The sequence below is a fragment of the Chlorocebus sabaeus genome, chromosome 19 (genome assembly GCF_047675955.1).
Source record: "Chlorocebus sabaeus isolate Y175 chromosome 19, mChlSab1.0.hap1, whole genome shotgun sequence".
NCBI classification, from domain to species: Eukaryota; Metazoa; Chordata; class Mammalia; order Primates; family Cercopithecidae; genus Chlorocebus; species Chlorocebus sabaeus.
In genome coordinates, this window is record NC_132922.1 from 12309993 (window position 1) to 12328530 (window position 18538).

General features: G+C 43.5%; 1 protein-coding gene across 1 annotated transcript in view; it reads left to right on the forward strand.

Moving 5' to 3' along the window:
* Nucleotides 1–4772: 4772 nt before the first annotated feature.
* DMC1 (DNA meiotic recombinase 1) overlaps nt 4773–18538 on the forward strand; it is a 48725-nt gene continuing 34959 nt past the window's right edge. Inside the window, exons 1-4 of the mRNA XM_007975763.3 lie at nt 4773–4852; nt 5435–5479; nt 6633–6779; nt 11039–11121. Of these exons, the coding sequence (XP_007973954.2) occupies nt 4802–4852; nt 5435–5479; nt 6633–6779; nt 11039–11121 (326 nt within the window). The 5' untranslated portion in view covers nt 4773–4801. The remainder of the gene's footprint in view (nt 4853–5434; nt 5480–6632; nt 6780–11038; nt 11122–18538) is intronic.

An 18538-nucleotide genomic window follows, 5' to 3' on the forward strand; every position in this document is an offset into this window, starting at 1 on the left:
GTGGCTTGTGCCTGTAGTGCCATCTATTTGGGAGGCTGAGGTGGGAGGATCGCTTGAGCCTGGGAGATTGAGGCTGCTGTGAGCCAAGATCTTACCACTGTACTCTAGCCTGGGTGACAGAGGGAGACCCTGACTCAAAAACAAAAAGCAAAACAAAACAAACAAATATGTTTAAGGGGAATTCTACCCAGTGAAATTTGTACGTGATGAGCCTTCATTCTTTAGTTCTCTATTAAAGCATTTCTCAAATTCAAGCTCTTGAAATTTCAAGAATATGTATCAGCAAGCATCACTTTGTAGAAGCCCAACTATATGTGCTGGAATCCTGTGCCTCTATTTGGTTATGAGGTGACTGTCCACGGAGGGGCAGTAAAGTGTAATAGTTTAAAATTCAGGTCTTAACTATAATCCCACTGCCTATTTCTTTATTTCTTAAAATACTATAAAAATGACACAAAATGTTAAAATTGTATAGAGAAATTGTGGACTTCCTGAAGGATTTGAAAAATTAGGCAAGCTATGCTATCCAGTTAATAATTGACACAAAAGCTCTGGTTTGCCATGGTCTATATTGTGGATAGGAAAGTACCATTTTGCCATGCAGAATATATTTTTTAAAAATATAAGCATACTTATCAATTTTTCTTTTCCTTTTTTTTTTTTTTTTTTTTTTTTTGAGACATCTCACTCTGTCTCCCAGGCTAGAGTGCAGTGGCACGATCTTGGCTCACTGCAACCTCTGCCTCCTGGGTTCAAGCAATTCTCCTGCCTTAGCCTCCCAAGTAGCTGGGATTACAGTTGTGTGCTACCATGCCCGGCTAATTTTTGTATTTTTAGTAGAGACAGGGATTCACCATCTTGGCCAGGCTGGCCTCGAACTCCTGACCTCGTGATCCACCTGCCTTGGACTCCCAAAGTGCTGGGATTACAGGCGTGAGCCTCCGCACCCAGCCACTTATCAGACTTTCATGGCTTCTGAGTTTTGTATCATACTTAAAAAGATGTTCCTTATTACAAAGTAATTTTGAATGTCCCATATTTTCTTCTAGTACTTTTATTATTTTATTGTTCAGATTTAATTTTTTGATCTGTCTGGAATTTATTTTGGTATAATGTGTAAAATGTGGTTCCAATTTTATTTTTCTTCCAGATGGTTACCTAGTTGTTCTAACACTATTCACTGAATTCATCATTTCTCCACTGATCTGAAATGCCACCTTCATGATATTCAGAGTTTTTGTATGATATGAAAGACTAATTTTTTTTGGTTCCGACTTTGAGTCGAAAGGTCTTCATGTGCACTTGTTAACTGCCCCAGAGTTTGTTGTTGTTTTAAACATTTTAAAAGTTGTCTCTAACCATCAATATGATACCCAAATAAGATCTTTCTCCTCCCTTCATGAATTTGTCATTACCCAGCTCATTTTAGTTTCTTTAAGTGTACTGCACACAACCTTCAAATATTATGAACATTTCTCTCTCCCAGCTGTCACTACACCAAACTACATATGTTATATTTCCCTAAATCATCTTGCTGTGCTCTTTGCAGCTCTTCTGTAGACTGTTGATGTCTTCACCTAACGAGTTGCTCAAAAGTTCCCATAATTATTTAGGTGATGCCTCAGAGTGAAAGCCTTTCATCACTATCCAGTTCCTTCCCCAAATGGGCATTCATTTCCATATAACAGGGACGGCTATGTTTGGGCGAAAATAACAGATTTGGAAGCACAATGGCAGTTATTTGTTGGATCTTGAAACGATCCACCTGTTGGGGGCGGGGGAGCGTCCTACACAAAAATGCCAACTGCTATTGTGGGAATGTTTTGCTATTTATTCCAGCAAAATGATTCAGACAGAAAAAACAAAAAAGGATCGCCCTGTACTAGGTCTTGAACCCAAAGAACTGTTTGCACAGAGATTCATCCAAGATACATCACAGCCTCCACCTCGGCAGCTGCTCTCTCAAATGTTTCCTGACTCTCCTCAAGTCAGTCTCCGCGTGAGGGGAGGAGGAGGACGCTGCCAGCGATGGCGCTGCTGGCACGAAGGCTGGCCTGCGACTTCTATTTAAAAGCTGAACCAAAATATACTTGGCGTCTGTGGTCTATTTAAAACTTCAAGTTAAGACAGAGAAAAAAATTACTCTCCATCCTGAATGGGCCTTGGGTATCTCAATCACAGACAAGAGTGGCAAATGGTGAGAGTCAGAAAGCGGGAAATTAGGAACGCTGAGGGAGCACGGCCAAACTCTGAAGCCAGGCATGAAAACCTGGAGGCGAAAGAGAAGCCATGGGCAGCGGCGGCGGGGGGAAAGGGGCCCGGATTCGACCTTCTAACCCAAGGCTCCATCTGCTACTCTCGCGACCAAGACTTATCGCCAACGTCAGCCACCTCTGCTCAGCGCCCCTCCCCCGACTCAAGGCGTCCTCCTCAGAACCCTAGTCTCAGGGTCCTCTCCCGGACTTTAGGGAGGTGCACAGATCGAGGGACGCCCCAGCTCAACGGTCTCCTCCCTTCAAGGCCCCGCTCCTCAGGGCGCTCCCTCCACAGCGCCCCTCCCTCACTCCCTCACCTCAGCGCGCCACGCGCCGCAGGCTCCTCTTGGTTTCCTGCCCCTCAGTCCTCGCCCCGCCCCCTCGCCCTGCGCCCTGCCCCGACTCTCCCCTCGCTACGCCCCCTGCAGGCCACGCCCTCTGGTTCCCCCAACTGTGAGCCCGCTCTTCCCCCGCCCCTCCTTCTTCGCCCCGCCCCCATAGCGCCCCTCCCCGCGTCGCCCCCTGTGGGCCCGCCCGCTCCCCGCCCTTCCACCCTCACCCCGCCTCCTCACCCTGCGCCCCGCCCCGGCCCCTTGGTCCTCGCCCCGCCTTCCTCATTTGGCGCCAAACCCTGTGGTCAACTGCGCGCGGGTTTCCAGGCTCCGCGTTCTGGGCCCGAGTTAGAATCCTGTCAGCTGAGGACTGGAAAGGTCGGGCGGGGGCATAGGGGCTTCACCTTGAAAATCTCGGGGAGACTGTGGGTACGAGGGGGGTAAGTGGCATAAACGGACAGCGTGCGAAGACTGAGCGGACGCTCGTTTTGAGAAGACGCGCTTCCCTTTCTAGCTCTTTTTTTAGGGTTCCCGGGCTAGTGACTCTGAGCGTTCCGCTCCGACCCCTGGGGAGGAATTTTAGTGACCTTGAGAGATTTCCAACCTCCTTATTTTCAATCTAATCGGACCTAAGTCTAGGAGAGCCCGCCTCATCCTCCTGACCAGGGAATCCCGTGTCAGGAAAATGTCCGGCGGCCGCACGGGGTCTGCCCAGGCCTCCTGCTGAGGGAGGCGTTGAGGGCGACCCGACCGCGCTGCTGCCCCCACCAGAGAGGGGACAGCTGGGTGGTCTTAAACCGGGGGATTGGGGAGCCCTGCCTTCAAGCCAACCGTTGAGTCCATCGACGGCTCTTTGAGAGATGGGGGACAATCTTTTCATTTCATCACGGGGAGAAGAAATGGATGTTTTTTTCTTCGATGGGGACAGTAAATGTGGAATTGGGGTAGTCATAGCTAGCCATCTGAAGGACAGTGTCCCCGAAGATCCCATCCGAACGGTCTCGGTTGCCTTCCATCCTTTGCGGTTTGAGGTGCTGGGTGGTAGGACCCTGCTCCTGCCTTCGTATTAATAGTTCGTTCCCTTTGTTCTAAGGTCCAACCCCTGACTTTGGTATCAAATGAGGAAATGGAATCGACCAAGAAAAATGATTATTTGTACCGCATTTTATTGTAATAAACACAATCACGCCTTGTGGATTCCTGAGATTTCTCTTTGGGTCTACAATGTTAAAAACTTTAACTGCTTATCAGCCTTACTATAATATTATGATCCACCAATTTTTTTTTTTTTTTTTTTTTTTTGAGACTGAGCCTCTCACTGTTGCCCAGGCTGGAGTGCAGTGGCGCAATCTCGGCTCACCGCAACCTCCGCCTCCCAGGTTCAAGCGATTCTCCTGCCTCAGCCTCCCGAGTAGGTGGGATTACAGGCGCCCACCACCATGCCCGGCTGATTTTTTTTGTATTTTTAGTAGAGACGGGGTTTGGCCAGGCTGGTCTCGAACTCCTGACCTTGTGATCTGCCCTTCTTGGCCTTCCAAAGTGCTGGGATTACAGGCAGTGAGCCGCCGCGCCCGGCCCACCATATTTTTAAATCTTAAAAAAAAATCATGAAACTAGTAAATACTGTGAAAGAAAGTATAGCTAATGTTCTATGAAACAAAAAGGTAGGTGTTACAGGAGTACCCATTCATAATCAGCAGACAGGAAGGCATTCATCATAGATGAGAAAAATAAAATCCATTTATTGAGGACAAAGTTGGAGGTGCCAGGGAGGACACAAGGAAGAATGATATATTGTCAAGGTTCTTAGAGTTTTGTTGTTAAACATAAACAAGAAAGGTTAAAAGCAATAAGCAATTTTAAATAACATTTCAAGGCAGTAATAAAGTCGTGATTAGCTGTGCAATGGAAACCAGATGATAAGTGATCACTATTGGGGAAAGAGAAGAAACTAATCACCCCCCAATTTGCCCCTCAGGCACCTGTGTGCATGTGGGGACACACACAAACACACACACAAGAAATAATGCCACATGCCTCACAGAAAGAAGATAGACTGGCCTAGTCTTTCCAAGTTAAATGCTTCTCTTATTGTCCTTCTAGTCCTTGGTGACTTTGAAATGAAATCAGAGGCCCCTGGACAAAGGACTACTTCTTACATAATATTTCTTTTTTTCCCAGAAGTGTTTATTTTTCTGTTGTTCACCTTTCAACATGAAGGAGGATCAAGTTGTGGTGGAAGAACCAGGATTCCAAGATGAAGAGGTATGACTAGAATGTTGAAAGATACCTAGATATTCGGTCATTCCACAAAAATCAAGTTCCTTCTCTGTTAGCTACTATTTTTAGAAACTGAAAGTAGAAATAACACATAGTTATATATTGCAAATATGCAACAACTTGTTTGGCAAGGATGCTAAGATTAGCTACTTAGCAACTGGTATGAAAGTATTTTAATAACTTAACAGCTGATATGGCCATACTGGTACCTGTATACACTGGTACGGAATAGCAGCCTGGTCCTAGAGGAAGGAGTTTAGGATCTGGAGGGGAAGAGGGTTGAGAAAACATATTTAAAATAGGTCAAATGTTGTTCCAGTCCTTTGGGTAAAGGTTTCAAAATTTTAGGGAGGACATGATGAAGGTAACTGGCTTCCCAGCCCTTTCAATGTTGGTGCTTCTAAGTATGTGTTTGAAAAACAGTATTGATCCTTCCTCAATCTCTAGAGAAGTGGAATTTGAGGCATTTTGGAGTGACTCATAGTATTGAATTACCTCTTTAAAAGATGTGAAATAGCTGGATATGAAGAATCAAAGCTTCATTTTTTTCTGTTTCATCTCCTTTAGGAATCTTTGTTTCAAGATATTGACCTGTTACAAAAACATGGAATTGTAAGTAGTTTTTCAATGCTGTGTTAAATTATCTGATTCAGGATTTCTCAGCATCAACCTTAGGGACATTTGGGCCTGGATAATTCTTTGTTGCAAGGGGCCGTCCTGTACATTGTAGGGTGTTTGCAACATCCTTGGCCTCTACTTACTCACTGCATGCCAGTAGCACCCCTGCAGCTGTGACAATCAAAATGTCTCCAGACATTATCAAGTGTACCCAGAGGACAAAATTAAGTTCTATACGTCAGATGACTGGAATAAATGATGTTGGCAGAAATCCAGCCTTTGTATAATGAACTGGGTGGATTTCTTTTTTTTTTTTTTTTTTGAGACGGAGTCTCCCAGGCTGGAGTGCAGTGGCGCGATCGCCACTCACTGCAAGCTCCGCCTCCCGGGTTCACGCCATTCTCCTGCCTCAGCCTCCCGTGTGGCTGGGACTACAGGCGCCCGCCACCGCGCCCGGCTAATTTTTGTATTTTTTTTTATTAGAGACGGGGTTTCACCATGTTAGTCAGGATGGTCTCGATCTCCTGACCTCGTGATCCACCCATCTCGGCCTCCCAAAGTGCTGGGATTACAGGCGTGAGCCACCGCGCCGGGCCGAACTGGGTGGATTTCAACAGCAATCAGTTGATAGAACTGTGCTGACATTATCTGTTGTAGCCCTAACATTTAATCTCTTTCAGTGGTTTTAGAAAATAGAAGCAAGAGAAAATCCTGGTCCTTTGGTGATGTAGTTATTTGCATTCTCCAGGGGCAGAAGAAAAAAAAAAAGTCTTTAAAAATTTAAAAGAACATGTTGGTAATGAAGTTCTGTAGAAGGAAGGAGCTGAACTGAGGGGGTGAATGTGTGATAAATTTGTTAGCTTTTCCACCAACAGACTTTTCTTTTGAATTCCTTGTTACATTGCCATGGTCTCACTAACATTCGTGGGAAATCAGGGCGCAGTCAGAACATTTGGCAGCCTGCTGAGTATGTTCTACTCAGATATTTCCAGAACATTTGGCTACATGGTGGGAGGGTTCCACCTGGCAGCTTGTATAAAATTGGCATCATGGTGGAAGGAGATGGACACAGAAACACATGACATAGTATGGGAGCCTTTCAGGCTGGCATCTTAGCAATCTGCTGTGCCCATTCTTTAATTTACAGAACGTGGCTGACATTAAGAAACTGAAATCAGTAGGAATCTGTACCATCAAAGGTATACAGATGACAACAAGAAGAGCTCTATGCAATGTCAAAGGACTCTCAGAAGCCAAAGTAGACAAGATTAAAGAGGCAGCGAACAAACTAATTGTAAGCAAAATCCATTCTTTGTTGTTTTAGCTTAGAAGGGCCTTGTGAATCTTTATAGGCTTTCTCATGAAAACTAGAAATTATTGTGGGAACTGAGTTCCTGTAAATCACAATATGTTATACTCCCAATGTTAACTTTTTATCAATTCAGTTTCAAAGCAAGAGCAATTGATTTCTGAAAGATGAAGGTAGGGATTAAGAGACCTTGAACACTAATGAAGGTAATTATTTTTGCCAAAACTTTTTTGTCTCCCTTTATATTACTTTTTCTGGCTGTCTCTGCCTTTCCTTCTCCTTTCCCTTTTTTTTTTTTTTTTTTTTTTTTTTTTTTTTTTTTTTTGAGACAGTCTTGCTCTGTCACCAGGCCTGAGTGCAGTGGCGTGATCTCGGCTCACTGTAACCTCCACCTCTGGGGTTCAAGCGATTCTCCTGCCTCAGCCTCGTGAGTAGCTGGGACTACAGGCACACACTACCACGCCTAGCTAATTTTTGTATTTTTAGTAGAGACGAGGTTTTACCATGTTGGCCAAGATGGTCTCGATCTCCTGACCTTGTGATCTGTCTGCCCCGGCCTCCCAAAGTGCTGGGATTATAGGCATGAGCCACCGTGCTTGGCCCTCATTTTTATTTTTTACCTTCCTCCTCCTCAGTTTTGTCTTGTCTCCTCAAATATCATACCTATGGCTGTTGTGAAGCACTCAGTACCAAAGAAGCTGCTCTCTCCTGGTATAGGAGATTGATATCTAGCCAATTGATAAGAGAGCATTGGGTTAGAAAAAGACCAACGGTGGTTGGGTCTATATATATATGTGCAGTTGAGATAGATATGAATGTGCTCACTGAAGCAGCTGAGCTAAGCTAACCCATACTGATATAGGGCAGGTGAGCCCCCAAATTGGGGCTTAACCTGGGAGGGTTCTTGGCTTTGCCCAAAGGTGAGCCAGTGGTGTTGGACAGTAACTTTTGTTGAAGTAGCCCAGTACAGCACAGCAGAGATACTGCTCCTTGCAGAGCAGGGCTACCCCATAGGCAGTGTGCCCAGAAGTAGCAGCTCAGAGGCAGTTTTGCCATTATAGTTATACCCACTTTTAATTACATGCAAATTAAGGGGCAGTCTATGCATAAGTTTCTAGGAAAAGAGTGGTAATTTCTGGGCCATTGGGTCATTGCCATGGAAAGGGGCAGTAACTTCCAGGTGTTGCCATAGCAATGGTAAACTGACATGGCACATTGGTGGGCATGTCTTATGGAAAGCTGCTTCTGCCCTGGACCTTGTTTTAGCTAGTTCTCAATTTGGTCTGGTGTCTGAGCCCCACCTCTGGAGTCAAATCCCACTTCCTACCTTACTACTTTCTAGCAGGGCTCACTGGCTGTGAGGGGCCTTTGCAACTGCCAGGCTACCAGACAAAAACATATATACACCTTTGACTCAAGCTTTTATGTAGAGCTTTTGGAAACCACTAGAGGTACCAGCTCTTGAAATAGGAAAGCAAAGAAAGGTAGTCACTAAGTCTTCCTCCTCATTTAATAGCAGGCCTCTCCATTTCTCTATTGGTATATGAGGGTCTCATTCCCAGCGAGTCTGAGAAGCTCTCTTCACCAACAGCCATTTGGTTTCCTTCTTCAGAGCCAGTCAAGGCAGGAGAGTGATGCAACTGGCAGTGTGATCCTGAACTTGGAGAGGACCCAACCGAACTGAATTACTCTGAACCCAGCTCAGTTGCTCTAGCTTCTGAGTACACTCAGGCAGTGTACCCACAAGTGAATTCCACAACTGCCAGGGTGTTTAAGAAAGCCCTGGAGCAGTACCCAGGGTTTGGGAAACTGCTCTATGACATTAGAGTTGTTTTTTTTTTGGAAATTAAATCTTATTACCAAAGAAAAGAACCTCTCTCCTTCTCAAGCACCCACTACTGCACCAAGAATCTTCTCCTTTTTTAGCTTAAACTATTTATCCTTTTTTATTTTTATTTTTCAAGAGAAGGGATCGGGCCAGGTACAGTGGCTTACGCCTGTAATCCCAGCACTTTGGGAGGCTGAGGCAGGCGGATCATGAGGTCAGGAGTTCAAGACTCACATAGTGGTCAACATAGTGAAACCCTATCTCTACTAAAAATACAAAAATTAGTCGGGAAACATAGTGAAACCCCATCTCTCCTAAAAATACAAAAATTAGCCAGGCATGATGGCAGTTGCCTGTAGTCCCAGCTACTTGGGAGGCTGAGATAGGAGAATTGCTTGAAACCGAGAGGCAGAGGTTGCAGTGAGCCAAGATTGTACCATTACACTCCAGCCTGAGCAACACAGCGAGACTGTCCCAAAAAGAAAAAAAAAGAGAGAGAAAGAGAAGGGTATCTCACTATGTTGCCCAGTCTGGGCTTGAACTCCTGGGTTCAAGTGATCTTCCTGCCTCTGCTTCTGAAGTACATGGGACTACAGGAATATGCCACTGTGCCCAGCTTTATTTATTTATTTATTCATTTTTTCATTTATTTTTGAGACAAGGTCTCACTCTGTCACCCAGGCTGGAGTACAGTTTCTCAATCACAGTTCACTGAGGCCTTGACCTCCCAGGCTCAAGCGATCCTCCCACGTCAGCCTCCTGAGTAGCTGGGACTACAGGCACATGCTACCATGTCCAGCTAATTTTTTAAGATTTTTGTGGAGATGGGATCTTGCTATGTTGCCCAGGCTGGTCTTGAACTGCTGGCATCAAGCAGTTCCCGCCTCAGTGTCTCAGTGCTGGGATTACAGGTGTGAGCCACTGCACCCAGTTGTTTATTCTTAGAGATAGAGAAAGAGATTTAGAGAGAGAGACAGAAAGAGAGAGACGAGAGAAAGGAAGGAAGTTAATTTCATAGTACAGTGGTTCTAAACAATGATGTGTATCAGTATCACCTGGTGTGGCTAATAAAGAAAACAGAAGCCCAGACTTGGCTCACTGAAGTAGGATAGGACCTGGGCTTGGCTGTCCCCATTCTCCTAGTTCTCCAAAGTTTGAGAACCACAGTCATAGTATAAAACAACAAAGAGGGACACCCATTAGACTACATTGGTACCCATTTTCACTAGTCCTCCACTGCATCAGCTATACCTTTTTAATCAGTCAATAAGTAGTATATCTACCGTGTGAAAAATGTTGTCTCAAGAATAATGAAAACTGGAATTTCTGTGCCCCTTGAAACTTCTACAGCTGGAAAAAAATGATTCTGTTGAATGAAAAAAAAAGTGAATTGTTAGTAAAATACCCTCTGCTTTATACCATAATTATATCTCATTTGGCTGGGCATGGTGGCTCATGCCTGTAATCCCAGCACTTTAGGAGGCCGAGGCGGGTGGATCACCTGAGGTCAGGAGTTTGAGACCGTCCTGGCCAACATTGTGAAACCCCATCTCTACTAAAAATACAAAAAATTAGCCGGGCATGGTGGCAAGTGCCTGTAATCCCAGCTACGTGGGAGGCTGAGGCAAGAGAATCACTTGAACCTGGGAGATGGTGGTTGTAGTGAGCTGAGATCGCACCATTGCACTCCAGCCTGGGCAACAAGAGTGAAACTCCGTCTCAAAAAAAAAAAAAAAATATATATATATATATATATGTATGTATGTATAAAATTTAAGGGCGGGTGCAGTGGCTCATGCCTGTAATCCCAGCACTTTGGGAGGCTGAGGCGGGTGGATCACCTGAGGTCAGGAGTTCGAGACCAGCCTGGCCAACATGGTGAAACCCTGGCTCTACTAAAAATATAAAAATTAGCTGGGTGTGATGGCGGGCGCCTGTAATCTCAGCTACTCGGCAGGCTGAGGCAGGAAAATTGCTTGAACCTGGGAGGCAGAGATTGCAGTGATCCAAGACAGTGCCACTGCACTCCAGCCTGGGCAATAGAGCGAGACTCAGTCACCCCCCCCAAAAAAAGAAAAAAAATATATATATATATAAAATTTAATTTTCACAGCTACTCTTTGAAGAAACACTTATATCTGTTTGATCCAAAAGAGGAAGCTGAAGTACAGCAAGATTAAGTAGTTTACTCCATATCATACAACTAATAACTATTAGAGACATGATTTGAACCTAGAAAGGGCAGCTCTAAAGCCTGTGTTCCTAACCATAATCTTGTACTGCCTTCAAGGACAAGTGAACTGCAGCTTATACCAAATGATATCTTAATAATTGAGTATATCATTTTGGGCAACATTTGAAAATAAAACCATCATCTTTAAACCCTTTTTGAACATTTCGTTTTATCTTTCTGTAGGAACCAGGATTCTTGACTGCATTTGAGTATAGTGAAAAGAGGAAAATGGTTTTCCATATCACCACCGGGAGCCAGGAATTTGAGTGTGTATCTTACATTTTTTATAACCACTAAGCATAGTCTTTGGAATACCATGTTTCTTTTCCTCTTTCTGGTTATTTCTACTATAAGTAGTAGAAGTAGCTTCTTCATTTGAAGTTTGGGTGTGTGTGTGTGTGGTTTTTTTTTTTCTAAATGCTATCAAAAAATTCCAGACTGCTTGGAGGAGCAAGATTAAATGTCTTACAAGAAATTCAGATCTAAAATCTAGTTTCTGAATCAGCCAATATTAATCTCAAACCACTTTTAAAAATCAGTTTTTCATTTACTTTCCTTCTCCATTGATGAAGGAGGTTTCATTGCAAATTTTGATTTTACTCAAAAAGCAGTTGTTAGATTAAATATTTCAGAAATAATGCAGAGTTATTTTTGCTCTTCTGCAGGAGAAGTTTTAATATCCCTTTTTATTTACTGTTTTATGATTCCCAAGACATATCATCATCTTCTCAATGCAAGTTTACTAAAATGTGGGGTTTTTTCTCCCTCCCTTACTAGAAAGAATTAGCGTTTCATATGTTATAGCAGTGCCCAAGAGCAATTAGAACAAAAGCAGTATTTCCTCTAAGTATTCATCAAAACCCTGGACTCACAAGATACATTAAGAAAAAAAGGATTTCATAGTCAAATATACCTCCACTTGAATATCTAATTGATAGCTCAGACTTCACAGGTCCAAAAATCAAACTTCTGACCTTTGCCCCAAATCTACTTCTCCCAAAGGCTCCCTCATCTTAGATCTATCTCTTTCCTGATCCTCTGACCTAAAACCTGGGTGTTATTCTTGACATCTTTTTTCTCTCACACACCCTAACTCTAACCCATTAACAAATCATGTCTGTTCTACTTTCAAAATATATTTAGTCAGAACAAACCTCTTTAGTTTCCTCAACAAATAAATTACAAGGAGGAAAAAAGAGATGGAGTCAGGGAGAAGACCTATAGATTAAAGAGATTTAAAAGACATATCACCTGGCCAGGTGCAGTTGGTGACACCTGTAATCCCAGCACCTTGGGAGGCCAAGGCTGGAGGTGGGGAGGGGATCTCTTGAGATCATCGTAGCAACAAAGTGAGACCTTGTCTCTACAAAAAGAAAAAAAAAAGTTCACACCTGTAGTTCTAGCTACTCAGGAGTCTTAGATGGAAGGCTTGCTTGAGCCCAGGAGGTAGAGGTTGAGGCTCTAGTAAGCCACGATCTTGCCAGTGCACTCTAGCCTTGGTGATGCACAGAGAAACCTTGTCTGGAAAAAAAAAATTAAGGAATTACTAAATTTTTAAGTGTGATAGTGGGAATATGGTTGTTAAAGATGAGAGTCTTCATCTCTTAGGGATACATACTGAAATATTTATAAAGAAATGATATGTTACTTAGTATATGCTTAAAATAATATGGGAAGGGAGGTAAATGGTTAGCGGTCTATATGAAAAAAGATTTACCCTGAGTTCGTAGTTGACAGTTGTTGAAGCTGAGTGATAGACATGATAGTTCATTATATTGTTTTTGTCTACATTTGTTTATGCTTAATATTTTCTATAATAAAAGATTAATATATAATATATATTATTTTATGTGTATATGTGTGTGTGTACACAGAGAGAGTGAGAATATAATTCAACTATTTCTTACCACCTCTACTGTTACCTCACTGGACTAAACTACCACCTATTAATATCTCCCCTGGATTTTTTTTTTTTTAATTTTTTAATTTTTTGAGATGGAGTCTCGCTGTGTCGCCCAGGCTGGGGTGCAGTGGCCAGATCTCAGCTCACTGCAAGCTCCGCCTCCCAAGTTTACACCATTCTCCTGCCTCAGCCTCCCGAGTAGCTGGGACTACAGGCGCCCGCCACCTCGCCCGGCTAGTTTTTTTGTATTTTTTAGTAGAGACAGGGTTTCACCGTGTTAGCCAGGATGGTCTCGATCTCCTGACCTCGTGATCCGCCCGTCTCGGCCTCCCAAAGTGCTGGGATTACAGGCTTGAGCCACTGCACCCGGCCTCCCCTGGATTATTATAATAACCTCTAATTAACCTCCCTCCTTGAGACCTTGCCCCTACTGTTTTTTAAATTCACAAAACAGCCAGAATGGTCATTTTAAAACATACGTTAGGCTGGAGTGCAGTGGCTCATAACACCCTAATGATTCCCCTTCTCACTCAGAAAAAAAGCTGAAGTCCTCTCCAATCTCTAATATTTCACTTTTCTAGTTTTCTACGTACCAGCCATAGTGACTTCTTTGCTATTCCCAGAACATGTCAGATACACTTCTGCATCAGGGCCTTTGCACTTTGTGTTGCCTCTGCCTACCATACTCTTTCCTCTTAGATCTACATGGCTTGCTGTCATCTCTTTCAGGTCTTTGCAAAAATGTCCACATCTCAATGAGAACTTCTCTGATCACTTTATTTGACAATATAACCTCCTCACTTTCATACTCTGTCTTCCTTATCCCCTTTCCTGGCCTTATTTTTATCCATACCATTTAATAACATCTGACGTACCACATATTTTACATATTTGTGTTTATTTTTTATTTTTTATTTAATTTTTTTTTTGAGATGGAGTCTTGCTCTGTCACCCAGGCTGGAGTGCAGTGGCGCAATCTCAGCTCACTGCAACCTCCGCTGCCCAGGTTCAAGCGATTCTCCTGCCTCAGCCTCCCGAGTAGCTGGGATTACAGGTGCCCACCACCATGCCCAGCCAATTTTTGTACTTTTAGTAGAGACAGGGTTTCAGCATCTTGGCCAGGCTGGTCTTGAACTCTTGATCCCGTGATCCACCCGCTTCAGCCTCCCAAAGTGCTGGGATTACAGGTGTGAGCTAACGGCGCCTGGCCTATTTGTGTTTATTATCTCATCTCCCACTAGATTGTAAACTTCGTGAGAGAAAAAATTTCGTCTCTTTTGTTCTCTACTTTATCCCAAGTGCACAAAACAGTCTCTGGCATAAACTAGGTGTGCAATAAATATTTGTTGAATGACTAAATGAATGAATAAACAAATAGTGAATAAGTTTGAGAAGTACTGTATACTATATATTCTTCTTAAAGATTCACAGTGCACACTAGCCTGTGAAATCCTGCAGTGATACAAAACAGCTGTTTGGGCAGGGCACGGTGGCCCACGCCTGTAATCTCAGCACTTCGGGAGGCCAAGATGGGCAAATCATCTTAGGTCAGGAGTTCTAGACTAGCCTGGCCAACATGGTGAAACCCTGTCTCTACTAAAAATACAAAAAAAAAATGGCTGGGCACAGTGGCTGACACCTTTAATCCCAGCAGTTTGGGAGGCCGAGGCGGGTGGATCACCTGAGGTCAGGAGTTCGAGACCAGCTTGATCAACATGGAGAAACCCCGTCTCTACTAAAAATACAAAAAATTAGCCAGGCGTGGTGGTGCATGCCTGTAATCCCAGCCGCTCTGGAGGCTAAGGCAGGAGAATTGCTTGAAACCAGGAGGCAGAGGTTGTGGTGAGCCAAGATTGCACCATTGCACTCTAGTCTGGGCAACAAGAGCGAAACTCCATCTCAAAAAAAAAAAAAAAAAAAGAAAAGAAAATTAGCCAAGCGTGGTGGCATGTGCCTGTGGTTGCAGCTACTCGGGAGGCTGAGGCAGGAAAATCGCTTGAACCCGGGAGAAGGAGATTGTAGTGAGCCAAGATCATGCCAGTGCACTCCAACCTGGGCAATAGAGTGAGACTCAGTCTCAAAAAGAAAAAGAAAACATCTGTTTAACCCGGCATCGTCCCAGACTTTTAAAATCACAGACCCTTTTTTCAAGTAAAGTTAAGGAATAGTCTTGGGGAAATCCTACCCCTAGGCAAATTGGTCAAAATGAGGTTGATCAGCAAAACACTTGATTCAAATGACAACTTGGTTTTCTCTAGTCACTCTACCACATGGTGGTCTAAGAACCACTGGGCTAAAGAAATAATTACTGTCATTGTGAGTTTTCTGGTGCCCTTGATGTTTGCTCTTGAGAACAGAAAAGATCATTCAGGAGCTAGGTTTTTTTTGTTGTATGTTTGTTTTTGAGACAGAGTCTTGCTCTCTCGCCCAGGCTGGAGTGCAGTGGTGCGATCTCGGCTCACTGCAACCTCTGCCTCCCGGGTTTCCCCGGGAGAATCCCTCCTGGGATTCTTCTGCCTCAGCCTCCTGAGTAGCTGGGACTACAGGCGTGTGCCACCACACCCGGCTAATTTTTGTATTTTTAGTAGAGACAGAGTTTCACCATGTTGGCCAGGCAGGCCTCGAACTCCTGACCCAGGTGATCCACCCACCTTGGCCTCCCAAACTACTGGGATTACAGGTGTAAGCCACCAGGCCCAGCCAGGAGCTAGGTTTTTAAAAATTAATATTTAATTAATTAAAATATTACACATTTTTCCTTAAGCTTTAAGTCCCTTTATAAATCTATCACATTTTAAGGGAGCTTTTTTTTTTTTTTTTTTTTTTTTTGTTTGAGACGGAGTCTCGCCGTGTCACCCAGGCTGGAGTGCAGTGGCGCGATCTCGGCTCACTGTAAGCTCCGCCTCCCGGGTTTTACGCCATTCTCCTGCCTCAGCCTCCGAGTAGCTGGGACTACAGGCGCCCGCCACCACGCCCGGCTAGTTTTTTGTATTTTTTAGTAGAGACGGGGTTTCACCATGTTAGCCAGGATGGTCTCGATCTCCTGACCTCGTGATCCACCCGCTTCGGCCTCCCAAAGTGCTGGGATTACAGGCTTGAGCCACCGCGCCCGGCCTAAGGGAGCTTTTATAACAAGATTAACTAAATTATCTTAGACATTTTAATTATGTTCATACATTTAGTGTATTGTATTTTCTCTAAGAACTTTATTTGTCGGCCAGGTGTGGTTGCTCACGCCTCTAATCCCAGCACTTTGGGAGGCTGAGGCGGGTGGATCACAAGGTCAGGAGTTCAAGACCAGCCTGGCCAAGATGGCAAAACCCCGTCTCTACTAAAAATACAAAAATCAGCTGGGCATGGTGGTGGGTGCCTGTAATCCCAGCTATTCGGGAGGCTGATGCAGAGAATTGCTTGAACCCAGGAGGCAGAGGTTGCAGTGAGCCAAGATTGCGCCACTGCACTCCAGCCTGGGCCACAGAGTGAGACTCTGTCTCAAAAGAAAAAAGGAAAAAAAAAAATTGAACTTTGTCTAATTATTAACAGCAAAATCTTCCCAATTACCTAAATATCTTTTGTAACTCAAATAAATTTAGAAGTATAGTGAGTTGTAGGCAGCCTTAAACGTTCAAATACTGTTTATAAAATTAGTTATCCACTTGAAAATTGCAGGAATGTACCATTTAATCAGTCAGAGGCCAATCCATTACAAAAAGGTCAAATTATCTTAAATGTTAAAAGGTCTCAAATAGCAAATATGCACAGGTTATTACCAAATTTATTTATTTATTTATATTCTATTTTATTTTTTGAGACAAGGTCTCACTCTGTCACCCAGGCTAAAATGCAGTGGCTCCATCACGGCTCACTGCAGCCTTGACCTCTCTGGGCTCAGTGAGGTCTCCCACTTCAGTTTCCTGAGTAGCTGGGACTGCAGGCACAGGCCACCATGCCTGGCTAATTTTTGTATTTTTTGTAGAGACTGGATTTCACCATGTTATCCAGGCTGGTCTTGAACTCTCAGGCTCAAGCGATCCACCTGCCTCGGCCTCCCAAAGTGCTGAGATTACAGACATGAGCCACCATGCCCATATTGCCAAATTTAATATGAAAATAGTAATCTAGGCCGGGCGCGGTGGCTCAAGCCTGTAATCCCAGCACTTTGGGAGGCCGAGACGGGCGGATCACGAGGTCAGGAGATCGAGACCAACCCGGTGAAACCTCGTCTCTACTAAAAAAATACAAAAAACTAGCCAGGCGAGATGGCGGGCGCCTGTAGTCCCAGCTACTCGGGAGGCTGAGGCAGGAGAATGGCGTAAACCCAGGAGGCAGAGCTTGCAGTGAGCTGAGATCCGGCCACTGCACTCCAGCCTGGGCCACAGAGCCAGACTCCGTCTCAAAAAAAAAAAAGAAAATAGTAATCTGTGTGTTTGATTTGTGTCTCTATTTTTAAATCTCCCTGTATTTAAAAAACACTATTTCTATACTTAATTCTAATTTTTCCTGAGTCTCAAAAAGGAAACAATTGTGTTATCCCAAATAATTTGGGGTATCCTCACAGGTAAATTTTGGGGTTACCTTTTCAGCTGATTGAGATTACATATCAACAAGAAATTATGTCTGGGGTTTTCCAGAGCTTTTCCATAGCTTTCCAGGGTAATTTTTCTCAATAGTTGCTAGCCCCACCACCGTGGCACAAGTTTACCTGTGTAATAAACCTGCACATCTGGCACATGTACCCCTGAATTTAAAGTAAAAGTTGAAGAAAAAAAAATAGTTGCTGGGCCTGTGAGATCTCCAAGTGTATTCCCTCCAAATGGGTTGATCGCTTAGCCCATGTCCTTTAGATTTAAGTTGTGCAGGTCACTATCTAGATTTTTCTTTTCCTCATTGGAGTCTGCAGCCCTCACTAAATTTGTGGATAACTTCCAACATTGTTTAAATTTACATTTAAATTGCTCTCTTAAACTATGTAAATGTAAATCTATTGGATTATCTATATATCTTAAATTTTTGTCTGACCTGTGATCATATCCCAAAAAGTCATACTAATAGAGACTATGTACAAAGTTTTTAAAGTGCCCCTACCAGGTCTTAGCACAATTAACACAATTGATATGTGTTGCATTTAATGAATGAATGTGATCATGACTTAAATTTAGGCCTTTTCATATTCAGAACTTTAAATGCACTACAACATTGGGTTACCAATTAAATATATGCTGTCAAAATCTGACAGTTATTCTTCTAACTGCTAGCATTACCTACAACATCTTTGAACATTTACTATTCTGACAGGTTCTCCATAAAATTTAGTTTATGTGAGATAACCTGACCATAATGACAATCACTGGATTTTCCTAATACCTGTTTTTCATATGTTTTCCAGTATATTAAAAATTGAAGCTGGGCATGATGGTTCATGTCTATAATCCCAGTACTTTGGAAGGCCAAGGTGGGCAGATGAGTGTTTGAGCCTCAGGAGTTTGAGACCAGCCTGGGCAACATAGCAAGACCCCAGCCATACAAAAAATAAAAAATTAGCCCTTGTCAGGCTACAGAACAAGATCCTGTCTCAAAAAAGAAAAAGAAAAAACATTGAAAATTCAATTGACTTTAGAAACATAGTTCCAGCACAATATTAAATACCCAATTAATAACTAAGATGGGCCAGACATGGTGGCTTATGCCTGTAATCCCAGCACTATGGGAGGCCAAGGCAGGCGGATCACCTGAGGTCAGGAGTTCGAGACCAACCTGGCCAATATAGTGAAACCCGTTTC